The 22,317-nt window shown below is 48.8% G+C and overlaps 3 protein-coding genes across 3 annotated transcripts; 1 reads left to right on the top strand and 2 right to left on the bottom strand.

Moving 5' to 3' along the window:
* Nucleotides 1-5,950: 5,950 nt before the first annotated feature.
* On the bottom strand, nucleotides 5,951-8,687 carry LOC117839580 (uncharacterized). The gene is made up of 6 exons (XM_034719991.2): nucleotides 8,421-8,687; nucleotides 8,236-8,331; nucleotides 7,383-7,601; nucleotides 7,206-7,302; nucleotides 6,680-6,742; nucleotides 5,951-6,567 (listed from the first exon to the last, which is right to left on the bottom strand). The coding sequence occupies exons 1-6, from the start codon at nucleotides 8,625-8,627 to the stop codon at nucleotides 6,374-6,376; spliced, it is 876 nt and encodes a 291-aa protein (XP_034575882.1). The 5' UTR covers nucleotides 8,628-8,687; the 3' UTR covers nucleotides 5,951-6,373.
* Nucleotides 8,688-12,488: 3,801 nt separating this feature from the next.
* On the bottom strand, nucleotides 12,489-13,791 carry LOC117841699 (photosynthetic NDH subunit of subcomplex B 4, chloroplastic). The gene is made up of 6 exons (XM_034722179.1): nucleotides 13,630-13,791; nucleotides 13,498-13,542; nucleotides 13,227-13,368; nucleotides 13,071-13,126; nucleotides 12,898-12,969; nucleotides 12,489-12,800 (listed from the first exon to the last, which is right to left on the bottom strand). Exons 1-6 carry the CDS (start codon nucleotides 13,726-13,728, stop codon nucleotides 12,672-12,674), a joined length of 543 nt encoding a protein of 180 aa, XP_034578070.1. The 5' UTR covers nucleotides 13,729-13,791; the 3' UTR covers nucleotides 12,489-12,671.
* A 664-nt stretch (nucleotides 13,792-14,455) lies between these two features.
* On the top strand, nucleotides 14,456-15,529 carry LOC117864712 (casparian strip membrane protein 3). The gene is made up of 3 exons (XM_034748825.1): nucleotides 14,456-14,750; nucleotides 14,852-14,975; nucleotides 15,064-15,529. Exons 1-3 carry the CDS (start codon nucleotides 14,494-14,496, stop codon nucleotides 15,277-15,279), a joined length of 597 nt encoding a protein of 198 aa, XP_034604716.1. The 5' UTR covers nucleotides 14,456-14,493; the 3' UTR covers nucleotides 15,280-15,529.
* The last annotated feature ends 6,788 nt before the right edge of the window (nucleotides 15,530-22,317 follow it).

Here is a 22,317-nt window from a genome sequence, read left to right as displayed (position 1 = left end):
TAGGGCTGTAGTGCAAATGGGGGTGGAGTTTTGGAGCTCCAAAACCACTCAATTGAACCTCCTCGTGGAGTTGCTAGGTAATTACCCGCCAATACCACTGGTTACACAAAAAACGGTTCACTTCTTTTCTCCCGAGCCACCCAACACCGAGACTCCCTCCCGCGCGCCTGTTCCTTGCCTTGCGCCCGCCTGTTACTCCCCCGCCACTGCCCGTTGTCGTCCACCCGACCCTCCCATCAACGCACCGCCGACCGGCCCCTCCTGCTACCCCTCCCGACCGCATTCGCCCACATGGCCACCGTGGCCCCATCGGGCGTGCTGCTGGCCGGCCGCTGCCCCCATCCTGCGCGGCCGCCTACCCCATCCTGCAGCGCCGCTGTGGCCCCGTTGGGCGTGCCGCTGTCCCGACCGGTCCCCATCCTACACGGCGGTGTCCACGGCCACGGCCGCATCGGGTCCGGGACGGCGTTGGAGCTGGAGGGAGAAGCTCTAGTAGGCTGGCCACCAACCATCTCTGGAGCGAACCGTTCCCTGACCATCTTTCCGAACTTGCCTGAAGCTTCGCGGCCCGTCCCTTCGCCCCGCAAGCACCGAGGTCGCCAGCTTGCCGCCGCCTCTCCCCCGTTGCAGTCTGAGCGGTGTGCAACGCCTCTCACCCAGCTGGTGGCATCTTGCTGAGTACGGTGGAGGCGCGAGTCGCGTGGCACCGCCAAAATTCATCGGCGCCGGTGAGGTCATCAGCATCTTCTGCGAGGCACTTCCCAAGGAGATGCTCCTAGCCCATCCACTGCTGCTCGAGGTGTGGCCCATCCACTGCAGAAGATGAGCGCAATTGCGCATGGGAGGTGCAGAGGTGGCTTCCGCCGCTCATCACCTGCCACAGCTTATGCAAGCTAAGATGCCTTATAGGTGTTCGATGAAATGCTCAATGGATCTTGCAGCAACATGTTCACAGCTGTGCCTGTGGTGTATGAAAGCAACATAACAGTTCCACCATGCAGCCCCGCTGCATCCCACCACGGCGTCGTGCCTATCTTGCCGCGCTGCCACCCCAACCGTGCCTATCATGCGTGAGCTACTTGGCTACCTGAGGAAGAAGATGGGAATAAGAGGATGACATGTAGGACGATGAGTTGGGGGCAAGAATGACAATTCACCTTCAAACTCCTCTTTTTCTGGAGCTGGGACACCCTCCCAGTCAAACACATCAATCAGATAACTCCAACTCCACCCAGAGCTGGCTCCACCTAAAGTTCTGCAGTGGAGTAGCTCCACCCAGAGTTGGAGCCATGCCAAACAGGGTCTAAGTATTGGCAGGTGTGAAGAGATTAGTTAATGTGTGTACTAGGCTCTACACTTACCTTTTGCAACTTGCTCGCGCGTACACATCAGTTGGTGCGGCCTTTAATTTCCTCTGTCACGATGCGCTACAACTCGACAGCTAGCATTGCCATTTCCCATTTGCAAGTAGTGTCAAAGCACTCATGTACCCGCCATTTTGCTTCCTTTTAAAATAGAGTAAATTCCCTTAATGGTACTACAATTTATAGCGCTTCCCTCGATGCCATTGAAATTTTTAACTTCCCCTCACTCCATTGTTTCAAATTTCCCTTCCCCTTATTGCCATTTCCGTCCATTGCTGTTAAGTTTTCCTCACTGACTACATAGGCCCACACTCGAAACAGCCACTTCCGTTCTGCTGCACAATACCAACCTTGCCCCTTGTCCAATGAAAATATGGAGCAGTCTGGGAGTTGGTGGTGGTTGCTCCTCTTGGGCTGGCTCTGGTCACCGTTGCCAGAGCAGACCGACGAGGTGGTCACCACCGTCATCCTCACAGCCGCTGCTGCATGCGAAAAGAAGGTGAAGTTCATGACCTCCTCACCGGCGCTCGGCGAGGCCTGCTTGGTCGCGGCCTCTGGCGGCACGGCTCGGGAGGCTGTGACGGCCACGCTGTGGTGGGAGGAGGTGGGCGACGCGTTGGCGGGGAGCCCCAGGTACTCGGACAGCAGGCCGACACAGTACTCCGCGGGCAGTGGCGTCGTGTCACCATCGCTGTCGGCGACGACGGGGCAATGTAGCCACATCACGGTGGTGGCGGTAGCGGTGGGGATGGGGAGGCTGGCATCGTGCGTCTCGAGTGGCATGGCCATCGGCGGCGGTGGCGTGGCACTTGAGCTCGTGGGTCTTGAAGGTGCCGGCAGTGCTGCAGGTGAATGGTTGGAGCGACAGCGGCGCCCCCTCAGCACCGACCTGTTGTCCCAGAGCCACTCGGCCAGCTCGTCGCCCGACCGGGTGAAAGGATCTTGATGTCGCCTAGAGGGGGGTGAATAGGCGAATTGACAAACTTTAATCTAAATTCAAACACCTTGAGCCTTGTGGATAGACCGGTCAGACTGGTCTGAGGCAGTGAGGCACACCAAATTGATGCTTGATCCCCTATTCGACTTTTAGCACCAACAATCCTGAAGAGTGTCACTTGTAGATGATATTTGACAGAATAACTTGTCCATGCACACAGTAATGAGACACCCAAGTAGATCGGAGCGGAAGCACAAGTAAATGGTAGAATACAACAAGTAATGCAAACTGTAAAGAGGATACGAGGATTTGTTTATCCGAAGTTCAGATTCAACCAATGAATCCTACGTATCCGTTGAGGAGCCTATTGAGATACGAGTCTTTTTCAACTCCCTCCCAACAAGCCGTGTCTCTTTCAACCACTTTCCTCATCTCCACTAGTTGATCGTTTTCCTTGCGAAGGCAAGATCGCAACCCTCACAAACTTACCGCTGCTCACCACACGTTGGGAGCTAGCCGGCGACACCTAGCCATCTAGGAGGCAAACCTCCAAGAGTAACAAATGCTTCAAGACTTTCTCAACACAAACCACAAGTGCTCAACCTATGGATGGCTCTTCTCAGCTCACAATTGCTCTCAATTCACTTCTCTCTTCCACCCAACTCACAAGATTTCACTTAATTCACACAACCTCACAAAGAGGGATTGGGAGAGCTTTTCTTGGCTTTGGCCTGACTTAGAATAGTCTAGGATCACTGTTTTTGCCTCAGGAGCAGCAACCTCCAAGAGTGGAGGTCGTGGGGTATAAATACCCTAAAGAGCAAAAACTAGCCGTTGGAATACTGGGAAGACCGGTCAGATCGGTCTAACTCGAAAACTAGCCGTTGGTACTTAGACCGGTCAGACCGATCTACTAGACTGGACTTGTCTGGCTGAGCCAGCCACAATGCTCCTAACACTCACTCTTGTTGACCTAAATGTTAAGCCAACCCTTGTTATGTGTTTTGTAATCTTTTAAATCACTCAAGGGTATCTCTCAGGGTGAAACTCATATGGGTCAACTATGAGCACTTTTGGTGTTGTCAATAAGCTAATGTTGCATCCCTTTTGATAGTACAACATACCTATACTCAAGATGAAATATAAAAGCTATATCATCCTCTTGAGTTTGTAAGTCTTCATTCTTGCCATACTTTGATTATTGGATACTTGAGGGCTTCCAACATAATCTTCAACTTGAGCACATCCAACTTGAGCTAGTGACTTAAGGCTTCCTTTCGTCAATAATAAAGTATACTTGAAGTCTTTAGTCACTCCATTTTACCAACTATCATAGACTAGATGCATTGCATTGCTTCCCTCGTTAAGGCCTAGAAATGATACCTCAAAACCCCTCGGATACTAGCTATTTCACCCTAGCAATATGCCCATGGCACAAGCCGTCGCTTATCCAAAGCTTGCTTAGTCCCTCGTCTCTAGTACCTCGTTTGATTTCTTCACCCATTCTTGCCACATTGAGTTTAGATTTGCTTTGACACCAATAGTTAAACCCCATTTGAAGTCTTCTTCAAATACTTGATCTAGGTTGATAAAGAAACTTCCATGAATTGCAATCTTCTACTTAATAAGACCAATATGTAAATCATAGGCTTATGTCTTTTAGCATGTCCTTATGAAATCTTGAAATTTCCTTCTATGAATATTTCGAACTTTTCTTGATAACCCCTTTTCTTTTGGTAACACAAGCTAACAATTTGCTTGGTAAGTTATAGATCAAACTATAAAAACTCATCCCCAAGCATCATTCAACTCTTGCTTGTTGTTGTTCTTTAATTTGTCTTTAAGGGATCACATACTTGCTTGCTACCTTCATTATGTGCCGTATGATACTCATTCACTTGATAAGTTAATGTTGCAATATGAGTATAAGGATAAACTCCTGCTCACAAACTTAGACAAACAAGTTAGTCCTTTAATCGTTTTGTCATCCAATTCACCAAAACCCACTTAGGGACCTAGATGCACTTTTACCCGGTCCTGTTGGTGAGAGAATCGTACAGCCACACATGCATCATCAGCACCAGCTGGCTCGAATCGAAGAAGAACTTGCGTAGTCGCGTTGCAGGAACTGACATTCGAGCACCGTGCGGCGACAGGTGGAGCAGGATGGAGCGCATGCTGCTGCTAGTACTGTGCCTTGGCGCGGTCAAGCAGACAAAGAGGATAGGGAGTCGGATGTCGGAGCAGTAGCTAACTCAAACTGTTGTTTGTGTGTGTGATATGGAGGAAGGGATGAAGAAGCGAGGTGGTGTGTGATATGGAGGAAGGGAGGAAGAAGGGAGGTGGGCGAGCAGTTAAGGAAGAGCGACGCGCCACCTACCGTAGCAGCAACTATTATAAGGGTAAAATTGTCATTTCACTCGTCACTTAACCCTATTCTAACGGACGGCTAATGGAAATGGCATAGGAGGGAAGTGAAATTTTATCGAGTGGCAATGAAGTGAACCTAAGAATTTCAGTGGTATTGAGAGAAGCGATATAAATTCTGGTGGCATTGCCAATCCTGACTCAACTTGATCGGAAAAAAATAACATTATTTAAAACTTGCTGTAGTTTTTTTTCTGTTTCATTTAAATATTTGGTTGTTGCTGATCTTTTTTCGGTACTGTGTTTCAGTACTCTGTCGCTGGCTTAACCTTTTCTCGTCTACACAGTGGTTGTCTACACAGTTTACTCAGTTGCTTCTACGGCGCCTACCCCAACACACAGGAGTTGAACTGTTGCAGGCTTGCGCAGTCTGTCGAGTGGGGTCTGCCAGAAGCAGCAGGCCAGCAATGAACACGACCCACATGCTTCCCTCTTCCCAGAATTCCAGAAAATAGTTTGTCCAAAGCACGCAGATGCCTCCTCTCCTCCAGATTCTGCTGCCGAAAACACACGGACGAACAGCACCCGCCCACAAAATTGGAGCAGATTCCTAGGGTTTGGACTTTAGAACGTGTAAAACAGTTAAAATCTCCGCATGCAAATCGTTTTCAAGGTAGATTCATGCGTTGCCAAGTTCTGTTCTTGAAAGAAAAATACGGAAGTAGAGGCTGTTGCGGGCTTTTGCAGGAACCGGAGGGGGACCCGTGACCAGCACCCCTCCTGCCCAAGCAAAGCAAAAGCGTATTGAATGGAGCCCGTGGCGCGAGGCCACGTCCCAACGAACGCTCCACGGGCGCGGTCCAAGGCCTGTATCCGAGGCACATGGAGTGCCGCCAAGCCGACGGGATGCGAGACGTGTCGCATCCGCGACGCAGCGAAACGTGCAAGTGTCCTGCCCTGCGGCGTCTGACGGTGAGCAAAGGACGTATGCAGCCTTGCAGGGAGGGAGGGCCCCCTCACCGTCGCCGGCCACCGGCTCCCGTCGAGGGAGTGAATGCTGGGTCACGCACGAAGACAGTACTGACTTGCCCCCCTTTCTCTGCATTTAACGCCATTTAAAACCCCGACACCTGCTGCAAACGCAGCAAGGGAGGAGACCCAAACGGGCAGGAGACCAAACCCTTGTTTACTTCACCCCTAATTCCCAACTTTAGCACTATGCAAAAAGAAAATTCCCCATCACATCAAACTTGCGGTACATGTATGAAGTACTAAATGTAGATGAAATTAAAAACTAATTGCACAGTTTTGTTGTACTTTGCGAGACGAATCTTTTGAGCCTAATTAGTCAATGTTTGGACAATAATTCACAAATACAAATAAAACGTTACAATGTGCCAGCACAGTAATTTGGCACCTCCAAATTTGACCAACTAAACAAGCCCCAACTTTGCGAATTATGGACTTGCATGGCCCACATTACATCCAAAAAAATTCGATTGATGAGCCCATGAGCTCTTCCACTCTTTCGTCAAAAGAAGCCCAGCCCATTCCAGGTCCAGTTCAATCAATGCCCAGCAAGGGCAATACCAACAGGACAACAAAATCAGTGCAGCGGGCAGCGCCACTCGCCTTGCATTATCACAGGCAGCTTTACAGATGGAAGATGCATCATTTACAGTTATATCAAAGACAGCAGGACACTTCACTTGGAGGCTACGCCATAAACGTGAGGGCTAATGATGTATGCATTTGAGAGTCGGACACTGTCTAGGCTCAGGCTTGAGAACCCCACATCTCTGATGTTTTCTCCAGTTTTCCTGGTGAGATGGCATCCGTCAGCAACGAATTGCTGCAACGGATCGAAGGCACCTTGTACAAATCGGAGCAAGGAACCATCTGCAATGCAGAAAGAGCAGGGCAATCAGTGACTTACTAAAGCATTAAAAGTTTAAGATCATTAGTGTTGAGTTAGCGGTAACATTGATGCCCCTTGTGGAACCTGGAGTACCTGGTGCAGCAACATGCTCAACGAACAGATACAGACCGCCAGGCTTCAAGACTCTATATATTTCTGCACAAAACAGATGGTGAAATGAAACTGGAGAATGCAGACAGAAATACAAGGGCTGACTCAAGGTGCTAGGAAGAATCAGCTACGAAACAAGAGTCAATGTTGTAAGCAGAAGCCTCTACTAGGGATCAATTCATTTTATGTTCATTTCCACATCGCTGAAATCAAAGTAAGACAAGAATAGAGGATGTAGAAATTTAAGTGACCTACTTATAGTCTCTGCCTAGTTGCATTGTGTAGTCTGAGGATGTAGAAATTTTTTAGTGCGACAATATTCTAAATCTGGTACGAAACTAAGAATTGCTTTGCTAGTACTATTTGTAGCCAATTTGACATGTACGGAATTTAGCATGTCATGAGATTTAACCAGCTGTTCACTTCAACATGCTGGCATGTCTCTAATCTATGGTCATCTGGAAGAAAATAGCCCTTATTGTAAAGGCTAAAGAAGAACAAGTATTACCTCTCAGTGCCATGTCAATGTTATTTACAGAACACAATACCAGTGTGCCGATCACCACATCCATGGAACTGTTCTCTGCTGGCAAAGCTTCAGCAACCTAAATAGAGCTGTGCATCAAGCGCAGTTCTTATACAAACAGGAAAACACGGTAAATGATGCAAACAGACAGCAGCATACCCCTCTTTTGAAAGTGAAGCTTGATGGGGGAAGTCCTGCAGATACTGCTGCTGTTCTGGCATAATCCTCCATGTGCTTGTTAGGATCCACCCCAATTACGTTAACCCCATCGTCGCTTGCATAATATTTGAAGTTAGGGCCCGTTCCGACACCAAGCTCCAGAATGTTCTTTCCTGTAGCCGACAATTGAGAAAAGAGCTTTGCTTTATATCCTGCGATCTGCAATCTTCACCAAGTGAAACGTTTAGCAGGATCATGATTATGGCATCGTTATTTCAGCACTGATGCAATTTTTATTTTTTTGAAAAAGCAAACACAATCTCATATATTCTATTTAACAGATCATAAATATGAGACTGTTATTCCAGTACTCATGAATTTTTATTCTATGAAGCAGCAAACGAAGAATAATTAATCATGGGCATTAAGAAGCATTGGCAAGAGAGTTACTCCCATGCTAAGTTGTTATGTGTACCAGACTGAAACCCAGCTACAGAAATAATTAGAGGAAATGGGTAGTTGGCCACAGAGATGTCACATATGGCAGATTAACAGTCGAATTATGTGTTGCCAGCACTGAATCCGGTGAAGCTTATGATTGCAAATTCTGTTCTACCGAGACTAGATAGGGTGGTATGGATGAACACCTGTTCTTAATCGTCACAAGGCTAACAGCTTGGCCTTCAGGTTTGAGCACATTTTTTTACAGAAAAAGGAATTGTTCAGGTTTGAGCACATGATTCATTTTTTCAGGATTTTTTTTATTTTATTTGCGAAAAGCCCATGATTCGGTAGGTAAGTGGAGAATTCGAATTATACTAGTAATTAGATTGTTAGAGCCAAAACTGTATACCTCTGATTCGTATGACTTCATGCCCTGGTCCATGGCCGTGGCATAGAACTCCTCGTACCAGTCCGGCCTCGACGGGTGCACTCTCTCGAGCATCACCTGCCCAACAAACCAAGGAAACGATAGTGAGCAATCAGATCGAGTACACTTACAGGACAACGTAAACGAGGAGCACCGAAGGAGCTCACTTCGGGGTCGATGGGCGGCGCGGCCGGGGAGGGAGGGGCGACGAGAGGGAGGAGGGCGGCAGCAGAGGAGGCACCGATGAGGTGCCGCCGGCCGCAGCGGCAGCGGTAAGGGAGGGCGGCGAGAGTGCGGCCGCGGCGATGTACTGAAGTCGAAGGCCGCCGCCGGCCGGGCCGGGCCATCGGCGGGGGTGCGACAAGGCACGGCATGTCGGCGTCTCGCGCTCGCTTCCGCTTCCGCTTCCGCTTCCGTGGCTAATCCGGAGCGCGAGCAAATGCGTAAAGCTTATCCGAAAGCGTATTTTCGTTCACTTCGATGGCATGCTGTTCCAAGAAGGCCAGAATGAAGGCCAATGGGCCCACAAGTCGAAACATGTTCCAGTAGGCCCGGCCCATTAGTCTACGGCTTAGGAATCAGGCAGGCCGGATCCACTTGACTACCTACTCATCGGTTGGGCCTCTGAACTATCACAGCCGCGTATTCAGTCGCTTCTCATTTTCGCTGCATTAAAATGCGTGGATCGTTGCATGATTGGAGCCGGTAGTCTTGACAAGCAGCAACATTTTGCAGAACAATGCCACCAAATCACTTGTTATGACGGTGTCTTGAGTCTTGACGCATGACAGCTTTAATCCCTGCTCTATGCCTGTGTGGAGCGTACGCGAGTGACAGTTTTCAGTTCCGGAGCTCTGGTAGCAGTGTCTGAAAGCTTTTGCAGGTTGCCAAAGCCGTGTGTGCCTGTTCTTTCTTTGTGCATTTCACAAGGATATCCTGATCCCTGAGCGCGGCCGCGCCGTTTTCTATTTGCTAGCTCATGGCGCCATGCCCTAGCGTTGTACTCCTGTCTGCTATGACATGACTAATTCAGAGAAAAAAGACCCTACTGTCTACTGTACGTTGCTAACTGTTCTATACATTGTCAAGTCTGAAATCATACTAATTGACTATCCGCAGTTCACCTGCAGTACAGTGAAGCTTTGCTGATGAGATGCGTGGTGGTTCTGCAGTGCATTAGCAATTTTTGTAGCAAAGAAATCACATCTTTTTGCTGAATTTCATTGGTATATCTCTTCATGTTTAGAGAAAGGGAGTAATATAAATGCAGTTAAACCTTTAGCTTTGCCTGCACATGAACCTTGCAAGCTACTACTATGTCGAAGTGCGTACTGTACTGCAGGTGCATTAATCCTGCAACAATTGGCTTGTGCTGGAGCTTTGGCCTTACACACTGCTGGCGCAGTGCCATATTTCTCGTACTGTTTCATCAAAACCTGACAGGGGAAAAAAGCAAAAGGCGTCCGCGGCGACAGGGCCGGCACAGTGCCCTGCAGAGAGCTACTGATCCACGGTGCCGATCGTAGCCTGTCTGTTGCCGAACATGACGTGACACGTGTCGGCTTGGCAAGCAGGACTGCCGCACTGTTCACGCTGGCCTTTCGAGCTTCAATTGGATGGGCCCTCATTTCGTTCGTCGTGTCCGTGCCCTCGGATTTTACAGGGTTACTGCCTCGCGAGTCCTTTGTGCCGCTGGGCGTCCTGGCGATGTGAAACTTGGGCTTGTACTCGCGTACCTGTGGGGTGAAAAGTTGCTTGGATGGATCCGAGATGATTCTTGCGCAGGACAAGTACCAAAACGCTCTGCATTCACTTCATCACTCACCAGTTCATCTTTTTTACAGCTATAACATTTTTTATTCACCGTACTAGCACGTACATAAGAATGATCTCTGCTCCATTTCGGCCGGTCTTAAAATGTTCAGCTGGCAAACACTCTCTAAATGGCAGAAATTAGGATAGCAAACTTATGTGCATATTCTTCGTTAGCTGAATTTCGACGTCTCGACTCTTAATCTGATTGTGACGAGGCGGCAGCGGAACGAGACAGCTTCACATGCATGAACCTGAAATAAAAAGGAGGCCTAGACAACAGAGACGTCGTCCCCCTCGACCCTCGTTGTTGTAGAAGCAGGGAACGGTGCATCGATCTCTCACAGAGACAAGAAAGGGAAATGCAATGAAGGGGCAGCCTAGGGCTCGTGGTAGACCCGTCAGTGCCGCAGCGTCAAATCCATGCAGGCCGGGCAGGCGCCGCATGCACCCAACAGGCCAACACTCTTACACATCTCGTCAGCGCCACACCTCGCTTTACACGCACTTTCTTTATAGGCGATCACCAACCTTCCTCAACCCCCCCACCCCCCATGCGAACTCAATGTAAACCCAGAGATTGATCTACTCCTTCAGACTAACTCCACATGTATATATACAGCCAGCTTTGTTTGCAAGCGTCTATCGCTAGCTGATCGAAGCAGCTTCACTTCACATGTTACCCAGCGGGAGCTTCGCAGTTCTCTCTTTCTTCTTCCTCCTCCCTGATGCTGCCCCTCCTCTTTCTACACAACCGTTTCACCATTTTCTAGGCATCTTCAGCTTGTGGCAATGTATGATCATCTGAGGACTTGCATGTGGGGAGGAGGTTGTGTTTTGTTGTGTAGCCAAGGATGACTTGCCGGCCACTGTCTCTCGCCGTGAAACGTTAACCGTGAGACACCGACCGGCAGGTTCTTCTCGCTGGCTACATGATAGCCTCGTTTTCTCATGCAGGATCTCAGATGGTGTGATCCGGCCAGTTCATGCATTATTGTTTGTTAATTCTTCAGTAAAGTTGATGGTACATCGGTATGTGTGTGCTTTCCCGTTTCTGAATCGCGAATCACTTGTGTTCTTGACGATGCGCTTGCTCCTTTGAATTTCTTCAAGCTTCTGTGACAGGTAGCCAGGCTATGTGACTGGCAGGTTCTTCGATTTGGCTACATGAGAATTGAGATGGCCTCGTTTTCTCGTGCAGGACCCTCAGATGGTGTGATCCGGCTAGTTCTCTACTCTGTTCTTCAGTTTGGTTATGGTACGGTCTGTGCTTTCCCGTTTCTGAATCACCAATCACCCTCGTTCTTGACGGTGCGCTTGTTCCTGTGAATTTCTTTAAGCTTCTGTGACAACAGGTAGCCAGATTTATCGTACATGCATCTTGGAGGGAGCTGCAGATTTATCCTACTGGATTCAGATGATTGACGTGGAGTAGTTTCTGTTCTCTGAAACGCGTACGGACCCTCCTTTGTCTTCTTCTTGTTCTTTGCGTTGTGCGAGATTGCAACTGCAAGGCGCCCACCGCCCAAGATGAGAAAGAATAGTAGCTAATAGCCGAATGAAGATCCTGAGCAGCTTGGGACGTGGTGGTAAACTAGTAATTAGGATCCCTGAATCAACATGCATTCTGAAGACTTTGCATACCTATTTCGTTAGTTTCATGTTCATGACTAGAGACTAGAGAGTACAGATGATATTTTTTCTGTTAGTAAGAAAATATATCGATATTTTCTCCGTTTGTTACCTCTGTGAGAATGTTATTATGCTCATTGCGGGCTATACAAATTAAGTTGGCGTTTTCTTCTTGGTGGATGGACTGATGGATTACAAGTGCACAGCAATCGCGTACCTGATAGCTCAGATTTCCATGCCACTGAACGATTGGTCACTGATTCCCCCGCCGTACATCGGAGACGCCGCCGGCCGCTGCCGTGCCCCCTCGGTCGTGACCCTCGGAAGCCGTAAAACCGGTAGGGGTCCGGTCGTTGATCGCTGGCGACTCGTCAGGGAGGAGCATGCAGGAGCCAGTACGCAGCCGGCAGCTCAGCTTCCTTGGCTGCAGCGGCAGCGTGCGCGCGGCGAGGCCATACGCCTTTTTCCTCCGGGCCCGGCCCCGCCGCTGCATTCTTCGGCTGTTACTTCGGCGCACGGCTCTCCGCTGCTTGCGTGCGTACAGCGTACGCGTAGCTGCCCGGCGAGGCCTGCAGGCTGCAGACTGCAGACGCCGGACAGTGCATGCCGAGCGGCGATCGATGCTGTACACTACAGTTCTAGTTCGCCATGTACTGTATACACGGAGTCCTGCTGTGCTGTAGCGAGACCAGAACAGCAGAACTCGTCTCTCCCAACCCCCCCCCCCCCCCCCCCCCCCCCCCCCCCCCCGAGGACGCTATGCAACGAGTTGCATGTTGGCACCAATGCAGTAACAGTAATACCAGCCAACTATACATATCTTGGTATCACACTGTAATTCAGGGCGTTTCAGGCTTTCAGCATATACAAACGCGAAGCAGCACACAGCTGGTAAAAAGAGTCTGGACTTATTTTTTCATGCAATGTTCAGATAGCTAGTTTGTAACTCATGCCCATCATCCGCCTATCTCTTATCACTGGGTGAGTTGCTCCTCCCTGCCTGCTTCCTCCAGCTCCCTGAGCCCTCCAACCCTCTGCTCGATCTCCTCGAGCAGCTCCTCCCTCAGCAGATCGTTCCTCGCAGACGCCTCCAGGTCCTCTTGCTGCTCGTCGACAGTGCACGAGAGAATTCAGCGAATTATCATGCTAGTGTCCGTGAGGCTACTCTAGGCTTAATTTAATTCTCCCTGCATGCTTTACCTTGTCGTAGTACCAGTGCACGGTTCCATCGCCCCCCTGGCTCCTGTAGGTGTCGCTGTCGTAGAAGGGATCCTGCGTTCATTCAGACCGCAAGCACCATGTCAAGATTAACTCAAGAGATTTTTCAGTATAATGATTTCTACTGAGTGTGGTGATCAGTGCCGATGAGTTACCTTCATGGACGCGAAGAAGCAGACGCCCCAGACCGTGAACATGGCGTAGAAGGTGTCTGTGCGCGAGAAAGGGGGAAAAAAATGACAGATTGATTCAGAGAAAGTTTGCGCTGGATGCTAGTTCAGGATAAGACGTGCATCAGCGGCGTGACTCACAGACGCTCTTGAGGGCGGTGTCGCTTAGGTGCCAGATGGACTTGGTCACCACGTAGTCCCGGGACATGTTCACGTGGTCCACCATCGTCGCCATCAGCGGCACCATGTCCAGCGACGGGAACGCGCTCACCTTCGCCGACCTCTGCAAATCAGAAACAGGATGCATCGATCTGAACGTTACTGAAGCACTAGTCACCGGTAGGAAGCACGCATGCTGATTTGCCTCAAATTTACATGAACATGAAAATTCTCATTTTTTAGGATAAGGTACCTTAGAATTGCTGGACCTGAAGCCGCGGTCATGGAACCTGCCGAGCTGCAGAGAAACAGCACCGCTACACGTGAACAAACGGCAAGAAAACTGAAAAAAATGTTGGAACATGGAAGTGAAAGAGGATGGTACGTGTACGGTCACCGGGCCGCGGCCATGGAGGTCGGCTCTTCTTGCGGAGTGCAGAGCGGCGGCGACGGGAGAGTGGGACTTGAGCGACGGCGAGGCCATGGTGGTTCAGCTGCTCCGGTGGCTTCGGAAGTGACGACTCTGGGCGGGCTCATGTTCGGCTCTGGAGAAAAGCTTGTAGGACGGGAACTTTTCAGTGGATAAGATGGGTAATGGGTGGCCGTGGGCAGACGAAACAACAAAAAGCTTTGGGCCTGAAAGCTTTGGGGCTGGTTTTTGTGTCTGAGATCTGACCTGGGGTAATGCAGCCCATCTAAGAAATCAAACTATGCCTTGTCTGGCCCAACAGGCCGTTAAACGAGCCAGCCAGTTCGAGGCCCATTACAGCCTTGTAAGCGGAACCACCTACAAATTGGTTATTCGGGCCATGCCTATTTCAGAAGGCAAAAGAGGAGCTGAAACTCTGCACTCTACTGGTGTCTGCCTGTCTGGTGGTCATCGACATGTTTTAGTAAAATGATTAATCTGCCAAGTTTCCATAAAAGCAGAAAAGTAGGATTACTAGAAGCTCATCAGGCATGGAGCGTGTCGTCGCAGACGCTGCCCTCCACTGACATAAAGTTCACTGATGTCGTTAGCCTCCCCTCCTGAATGGAGCAAGTGAGAGTTGGTGGTGGTGCCAACCAAACTGCATTCCTTCCGGCACGTACGCGCGCATCACGTGCTCACATCAGAATCACCTAATCCACACGCGCACTTCACGGAGCCCCTCGTGCACGCACATATATACACACACGTGCGCGCAGCATCCAACAACACTCGAAGCAGTTAAAACTTCACACAGCTAGCCGAACTGCGCCGCTAACGATGGAGACCGGCAAAGCCCCGGTGTCGGAGCACGAGGAGACGTCCAAGTCCAAGGCCGCCGCGCTCGAGGTGGCCAGCGGCGGGGGCAGCAGGGCGGCGAGCCGCGGGCTGGCCGTGCTCGACCTCATCCTCCGCTTCGTGGCGGTGATCGCCACCGTCGGGAGCGCCATCGCCATGGGCACCACCAACCAGACGCTGCCCTTCTTCACGCAGTTCCTCCGGTTCAAGGCGCAGTACGACGATCTCCCGACACTAACGTACGTGCGCCGATCCTTCAACCGTTCAACAACTTGATGATTTCGTTCACTTATTCAACCCGTGCTCTGATCCCCGCTGTCACGTACGTCTCAATCGTCAGGTTCTTCGTGGTGGCGAATTCGATCGTTGCCGCGTACTTGGTCCTGTCGATTCCTCTGTCCATCGTGCACACCATCAGAAGCAGGGCAAAGTACAGCAGGCTGGTCTTGGTCTTCTTTGACGCGGTAAGACAGGCTCTTCTCTCTGCACAGCACACTAGTACAACTGAATGCGCATTCACTACTGAATTTTGCACTCCTGGTAAAAAAAAAGGCTATGCTGGCGCTGGTGACGTCGGCGGCGTCGGCGGCCGCGGCGATCGTGTACCTGGCGCACAAGGGTAACGCGAGGGCGAACTGGTTCGCCATCTGCCAGCAGTTCGACGCCTTCTGCGAGCGCATCTCCGGCTCCCTCATCGGTTCCTTCGCCGCCATGGCCCTGCTCGTGCTGCTCATCGTCCTCTCCGCCGCCGCGCTGGCGCGCCGCTAGATGGCCGGAATGCCGGATTGATGAACTTGTCACTTGTGACGGGGCAACCGGCGCGGTGTGCTTTCCCTGCCGGCTGCGTGCACAGGATAGAGGATACGTGTGGGGCTTTGTGATCTTGTCTGTTTTGTGAGATGTCCGAGTGCAGTCGTCACAGCAACATGGCGTGTGGTTCCTGCGAGTGTCTGTGCATTGTTTTTCTGGTCACTTTTACCGTTAACGCTTGGTTGAAGAAGTGGTTTTGAACAGTCAACAGGACAATGCCAGGACTGCCCCAGTGATGGAACCCATGAACGCGTGAAGCCACCGTGTGTGTGATGCTACGTGCAGGAATGCTCCTACTCGCAGAAATCCAGACCAGTTGAGCACTAGATGAAAACAAATTAGTTTTGGGTTGCTGATTGCGCGGGGTGCACGGTGCCGACCTTAGCGCGCTCGCTGCGTGCGACGGCAGCTCGCTGGCACCGACGGATCGGAACAGCGTCGCGATCATGATACCCGCCGTGCGGTGGTAGTGCTCAAGGGACGGAGGAGGTGATGGTGAATTGGTGATCTACCAGTGGACGGCATCCCGGCCGGCACATGCGGCTGGATGTGGGTGAGGGGCGAATTTCCCAGTAGAGTACTCGATCTGCACGAATGCACGATCAGGCAGGTGAGCAGCAGACTGGAGTAGCCGAACAGCACACGCCGGATTCGATGATTCCGCCGGCACATCGCTGCGCAGATTTAGCGTCCGCTGGTGTCGGCAGCAACGCTTACAGGAATACGCTGTACCTGTACAACTCGAAGCTTTGGTTTGGGCCTCTGCCAATCGTAAGTTTTGAATCGTGAAAGAGATATACACTCACGTTACGTACAACCCGGCCAAACTAACTGGGATATCAAAACCTGCGTCTCTGACTCTCTGGTCTTGCATTATTCTGGGACATGACTTTTTTCTAGAAAAAGGGACCTTCCTGTGACTAGATTTTTTCTAGAAAAAGGAACCTTCCTGTAACTAGATTTTTAATCCTAGAATGGAGGTCACATCATCAGCTTATCTCTCATTTCATTTCTCATACATAAAGGAACCAAAAGATGCTAAGGATGAGCCAGCAACCACATGATTTGTCATTACATAAACCCCTTGGCTGCCAAATCATCAGCTGCGCAGGGGGCGCCTACTTGAATTCAATTCAATACCCATTATTGTTGCTAAACAATTAATTAGCACTTGTCTATGTGTTGAACACTTTCAAGTTTTGATCTCAAATCTACGAATGTGTTGAACACTTTCAAGTTTTGATCTCAAATCTACGAATTTAAGGATACAATGCTCAGTTATATACTCTAATTTGTTATACAATTAGTACTATGTGATATCATAATCAATTATGCATGTCAAAATCTAGGCTTAGACTATAAAAAGGAGAAATTTCTTTTTACCACTTGAAAATCCTGGGCACGCTCCTGCAGCTATGCCTAGATTGAAAAGTTCTCTAGCAGAGCCTGGGTAATACACTGCTACTCCTAGCTAGCTAGAAAGTAGTAACTACCCATGGGCACCAGATAAAGTACACATACATAATTTCGCAAGTCATCTATACGAAATAGAAATAGAAGCAAGCTTAGAGCTCAAGAGCAGAAAACCAAACACACAACTTGTTGAACCAAAGATTGTTAGCGAAACAGAAATCACAAACAAATGCTCCTACAGAAATGTATAGAGTTGTCATGCACGGCCAACACTACGTAGTCATAGCTGAGCGTGAGATATAAGTTGGAACTTGGGAGCCGAAGTTTCACGTGTGGGCCTCACCGAATTTCTTTCCGGTTTTGGTGGGTTGTGCCTGCGCAATTGGGCTTGGGCTGCCGTCTTTTAAACGGAAACGACATGATTCCTAGTTCTCACTAGTCCAAGTCATCGATCGATCTCAACTTCTTCTCTCCATATATATATATATATATATATATATATATATATATATATATATATATATATACACACGCCTGCGTATGGATCCTAATTCCCAAACTGCAATTTTTGCTCAAAAGAAAAGTCCCATGCCGCAAGATCCTGGCACAATTCACTCTGGCATCATATCGATTTTGATCGAGATGTCTTGATCCAGGTTGCTGCGGCTGGCTCATCAAGTGGTGCAACAAGGCAGAAGCGCCCGCCAGTCTCGACACGTTGGGGTGGGCATGGATCCGGTGGTGGTACGGGCACAAAATGCCCATGGATGCAGCTCTAGTCAATCCTATCTGTTGACGTTCGTTATTGACATACTTTTAGTATCATTTAAGTGGTGTTTTCATACATATTCTTATACTAACCCACTACTTGACACCTGAAATAGCCTCATTTTTGCATATGCATTGTATTTTGGAGGACATTTTGTTTTTCAGGAAATTGAATCTAAAAGTATATTTTTGGATAAAGCCATGAACAAACAATGAACCTATTGAAGATGAAGGCCAGCGGGCTCAGAAAGAGCCCAGGCTGATCGGCCTGGTGAAGCCCAAGCCAATCGGACAAGGATCTTTTGGCCCCCTCCAACACTTATTTTTGGCAAGCACTCCTCCAAAATTAATTAAGGGCTAAGATTGTGAAGATATAGTAAGTATCACTTCGGGATCAAAGAAGATCAAGCGGAGATTTGGAAAGTTATCAAAAATCAATCTCATCCCAAAGCTATCGACGTGCCAGGCCCACATGCATAAAAAATAAGCTTCCAGAACATCAGAGGAGACTTGGCGACGAAGTTGGATACGAGGGGATAAAAAGAAGGGTCAGGCCGATCGGCCTGGACCCCGTAGGCCGATCGGCTTTGGGCTTTCCTTGCTCCTCTTGCCTTCCAATTTCTGCCACGCGCTCTCCAGACTATAAATACTCTGATATTTCATCAAGCACGAAGATCTATCCACCAGAAGTCGACGAATAGAGGAACACACACCAGAAGGAGCTGAGGGCCGCTGCAGGTCTTCGAGGTTGTCTAGAAGATGGCTTGGGCTAGACCGCAGCCGCTATGGTCATCTGAAAGTGCATCTAGGCCCCTAAGTGGATTTTGGTGAGTTGAATGATAAAATGATTAAAGTACTAACTTGTTTGCCTAAGATTGTGAGTAGGGTTCTACTCTTATACTAATGTTGTGATATTGACTCATGTGGTGAATGAGTATCATATGGCTCACAATGAAGATAACAAGCAAGTGTGTGATCTCATGATATAAATAAAAAATCAATGACAAGTAAGGGTAAAGTGAAACTTGGGAATATGGTCTATTATGGTTGATCTATAAATCTCCAAATCATATGATAGCTCGTTCGACAAAGTAAAGGGATCATCAAGAAAAGAATAGTAATATTCATAAATGGATAGTTGCAAGACTTCATGTGCATATAATAAAAGGACATGAGCCTTTGGATTACTTATTGATCTTGTTGTTGGAAAATTACAACTTATAAGAGATTCTTTATCAATCAAGAACAAGAATTTGAAGAGGAATTCAAATGGGATATCATTGTTGATGTCAAAAGCAAAGCTAAACTCAAAATGGTATGAATGGATGAATAAATCAAGCAAGAGATTTGCAACGAGGTACTAAGCAAGATTTGCTAAAGTGGTGACTTGAGCCATGAACTTTGCTAAGGTGAAGTGGCCATCTTTTGAGGATTTCGAGGTATCAAGTCAAGTCTTACTGAGAGAAGTAATGCAATGCATCTAATCTATTGTGATTGGTAAAATGGAGTGGCTTAAGGATTTAAGTACATCTTATCATAAATAAGGGAAAATCCTAAGTCACTAGCTCAAGATGGATGTGCTTAAAAGGATAGCTATGTTGAAGCCCTCAAGTGACTATTGATTAAAGTACGGTGTGAATGAAGATTTACAAGCTCAAGTGGATGATATAGTGTTTATATTTATTCTTGAGTATAGGTGTTGACGCCAGATTTCGTCACTAGTAAAATCGGTGCCAAGAAGAGAGGGAATCGGAGAAGCACAGTTGGGAATCGGTCGAATGGTGCTACAGTGCGAGATCGGCCGATGACTTTTGTCTCGCTTCGGGCTGAACGTGCCGGGGTCCCAATCGGTTGCCTTTTGCCGATAAGGAATCGGCCGATTTGGAGGTTGGTTTAATTGGGCCTGTATGGGCTTGGAAAGGCATAAAAGGATAAGGGGGAGATCAGCCCATGAAGCGTGGAGTAACCAACCTAGCACGAATCGTGCTTGTAAATATTCGTTTTCTGTTTGAATTAGGGATAGAATTCTAGTCGGTTAAGAAGTCATCTGTACGGGGCTATAAATAGCTACCTTTGTAAATCTGTAATCATCAACAAATCAATACAACATACTACTTTTTCCTCGTACTTACTTTCAAGCAGACGACTTCGTCATTACTTTTCTCTTTTTCACGAGTTCGTACGGGTTGGCAGGGTTGCATCAGTTTGATCTCCGGCCGATTCTGTAAGTTCCGCTTATCGAGTAATATCTAAGCTTTAACTTCCGGCGTATCGCTGTTGTTTCGTTTAGATTTATTCACTAGTTATCGATATTTGCTAGATTTATAGGTTTTACCTGTCTTTCTAGTTCTATCACCAGTTATCCAGGTAGGAATCGGTAGTTTCGGTTTTCTTCACGTTCTGCTTTTAAATTCATCTATTGCCGATTAGATCTATTCCTAGTGTTGTTATCATAGCGTTGTATCGATTACTCTAGTAGTTTTCTGTCTACAAGGCTACAGTGATCGGCTGCCTTATAGCCGATTTCTTTATTACGGCAAATCGGCCGATTCGCTGATAAGCTCTCTCGAGATCGGAAACTTAGCCGATCGTGCTTTCTGGACCTGACACGTATTCTTCCTTGCCAATCAACAGGTCAGATTGGCTGGCACGCCGCGCGAACCGCACCAGGGCAATTACCCGAACAGGAGTTAAGCAGATTCTCCCGGGTCGTGTGTCGGACGTTGGGATTCGGTTGACCGATTTCTAGCGCCAACACACTTTTGGCACGCCCGGTGGGACAAGTACAACCACCATGTCGAAAGCTGCTGAAGTCTCCGAAGAAAACGTCATCGAGGTGACGGAAGCAGATCTGAAGGACGACCAGAAGGAAGAACTGGATAAGTATACGGCACAGTTCCGGAAAGCTTGCCTAAAGTCTTTCAGTCGCTCCAGAAGCGGGGAGACTATCAACAAGACTCCGTTCCCTGCTCCCCGCCAGATCACAATTTCTGAGGATTCGGACAAAATGTCCGATATGATTCAACAGTCTATTTATCACGCTTTCGTTGATCAGTCCCCGGTACTTTCAAATATGGTGCACAACGCTGTTGTCAACTCCTTCGCTGGTGGGATACCTCAAGGATACAGGGGACCGGCATATTTTCAGCCGATTCCACCAAACCAGAATTATTCAAATTCGGTTTCACAGCCGATCCAATTTTCTGTTGGGGGTTCAGGTGCTTCCTCATCGTCAGCTCCTATGGGGTATAACTCCATCCAACTGTCTTCTGCACCGTTCCCTCCAGTTAGCCCATCACCCTGGGGGGCACCTTCAGCCACGGCCGGTCAGAATCAATCGGCCAGTCAAGGTAGCCTGCCATTCCAGGCATCTTTCTAGGCGGCCACTCGGCCGACCGTGCCGCCATACCAGCCCGTCGCTCCGGAGGTTAACAAGACAGCAGAGCTCATGCTATATGATGAAACGAGTGGCTCATTCAAACAGCCGACCTTTACTACGCAGCTGGCTTTCACTCAGATGCCACCTGCTTTCACTCAGCCTCCGTTTATTCCGCCTCCGGTTTACCAGCACGTGCCCATACCTTAGCCAACGGTTCACCAGCAACAGCTAGATTGGTCTGCACGTATTGCGGAAGTGATGCAAGAACAATTCGGCTTGAAGCCGAAAGTACAAACTTATACCTACAGAACACCATACCCGTCTACATATGACCTATTGCCGTTCCCCCATCGGTATAAAGTTCCTGACTTCACTAAATTTTCGGGGATGGATGACACTTCGACCGTAGAGCACGTGAACAGATTCATCATCCAATGCGGAGAGGCAGTCACGCAGGATGCCCTACGGGTACGGTTGTTCTCATCATCTTTGTCTGGTTCGGCCTTTCAATGGTTCACGACATTGCCGCCAAACTCAATTATCACATGGGCCGATTTAGAAAGACAGTTCCACAAATACTTCTACGCCGGGGTGCATGAGATGAAGCTGTCCGATTTGACCAGCCTCAGGCAAAGGAGTGACGAGCCGATATCCTCGTATATACAGAGGTTTCGGGAAATCAGGAACAAGTGCTACTCCCTGGCTCTAAACGACGCGCAGTTGGCCGATATAGCTTTTCAAGGCCTTCTGCCCCACATCAAAGAAAGATACGCCTCACAGGAGTTCGAGAGTTTGAGCCAGATTGTCCACCGATTGTCTGGACAGGAGGTACGTTCCTTCGATCCACGGAGGAATTTCCAGAAGAAAGTGGCGTTCCTGGAAGAGTTAGAGGACGAGGAAGATGTTGAAGTCGGACTTGCGGAGTGGATCAAGGGGAAGAAACCGATTTCATGCCCATTCGGCAAAAAGGAGCCGGAGGTGTTCGGTTTTGACACGACTAAGGCCGATAAAATCTTCGACCTTCTCCTCCAAGAAGGACAGATTAAACTCTCGCCATATCATACAATACCTTCTGCCGAACAACTAAAAAAGATGAAGTACTGCAAGTGGCACAACGCCACATCCCATGATACTAATGAGTGCAAAATCTTCAGGCAGCAGATACAGTCGGCCATTGAGCAGGGCAGACTTAAATTCGAAGTGCCGACAAAATCGGCCAAGCCAATGAAGATCGACCAGCATCCCTTCCCCACCAACATGGTTGATACGGGAAAGAATTCACTCCAAACAAAAGTGCTGACGTCCGAATCGGCTAAAAAGAGTGGCACCATCGACCCCAGAAATCAAGCTACGCCTGAAGATGTCAAAGGGAAGCGGCGGATGGAGGATGACGATGGCGAATCAGAAGAGCCACGCATTACTTCCCAGTTCCTGCT

The sequence above is a fragment of the Setaria viridis genome, chromosome 1 (assembly GCF_005286985.2).
Source record: "Setaria viridis chromosome 1, Setaria_viridis_v4.0, whole genome shotgun sequence".
NCBI lineage: Eukaryota > Viridiplantae > Streptophyta > Magnoliopsida > Poales > Poaceae > Setaria > Setaria viridis.
This window is presented reverse-complemented; position numbering and strand designations above follow the sequence as displayed.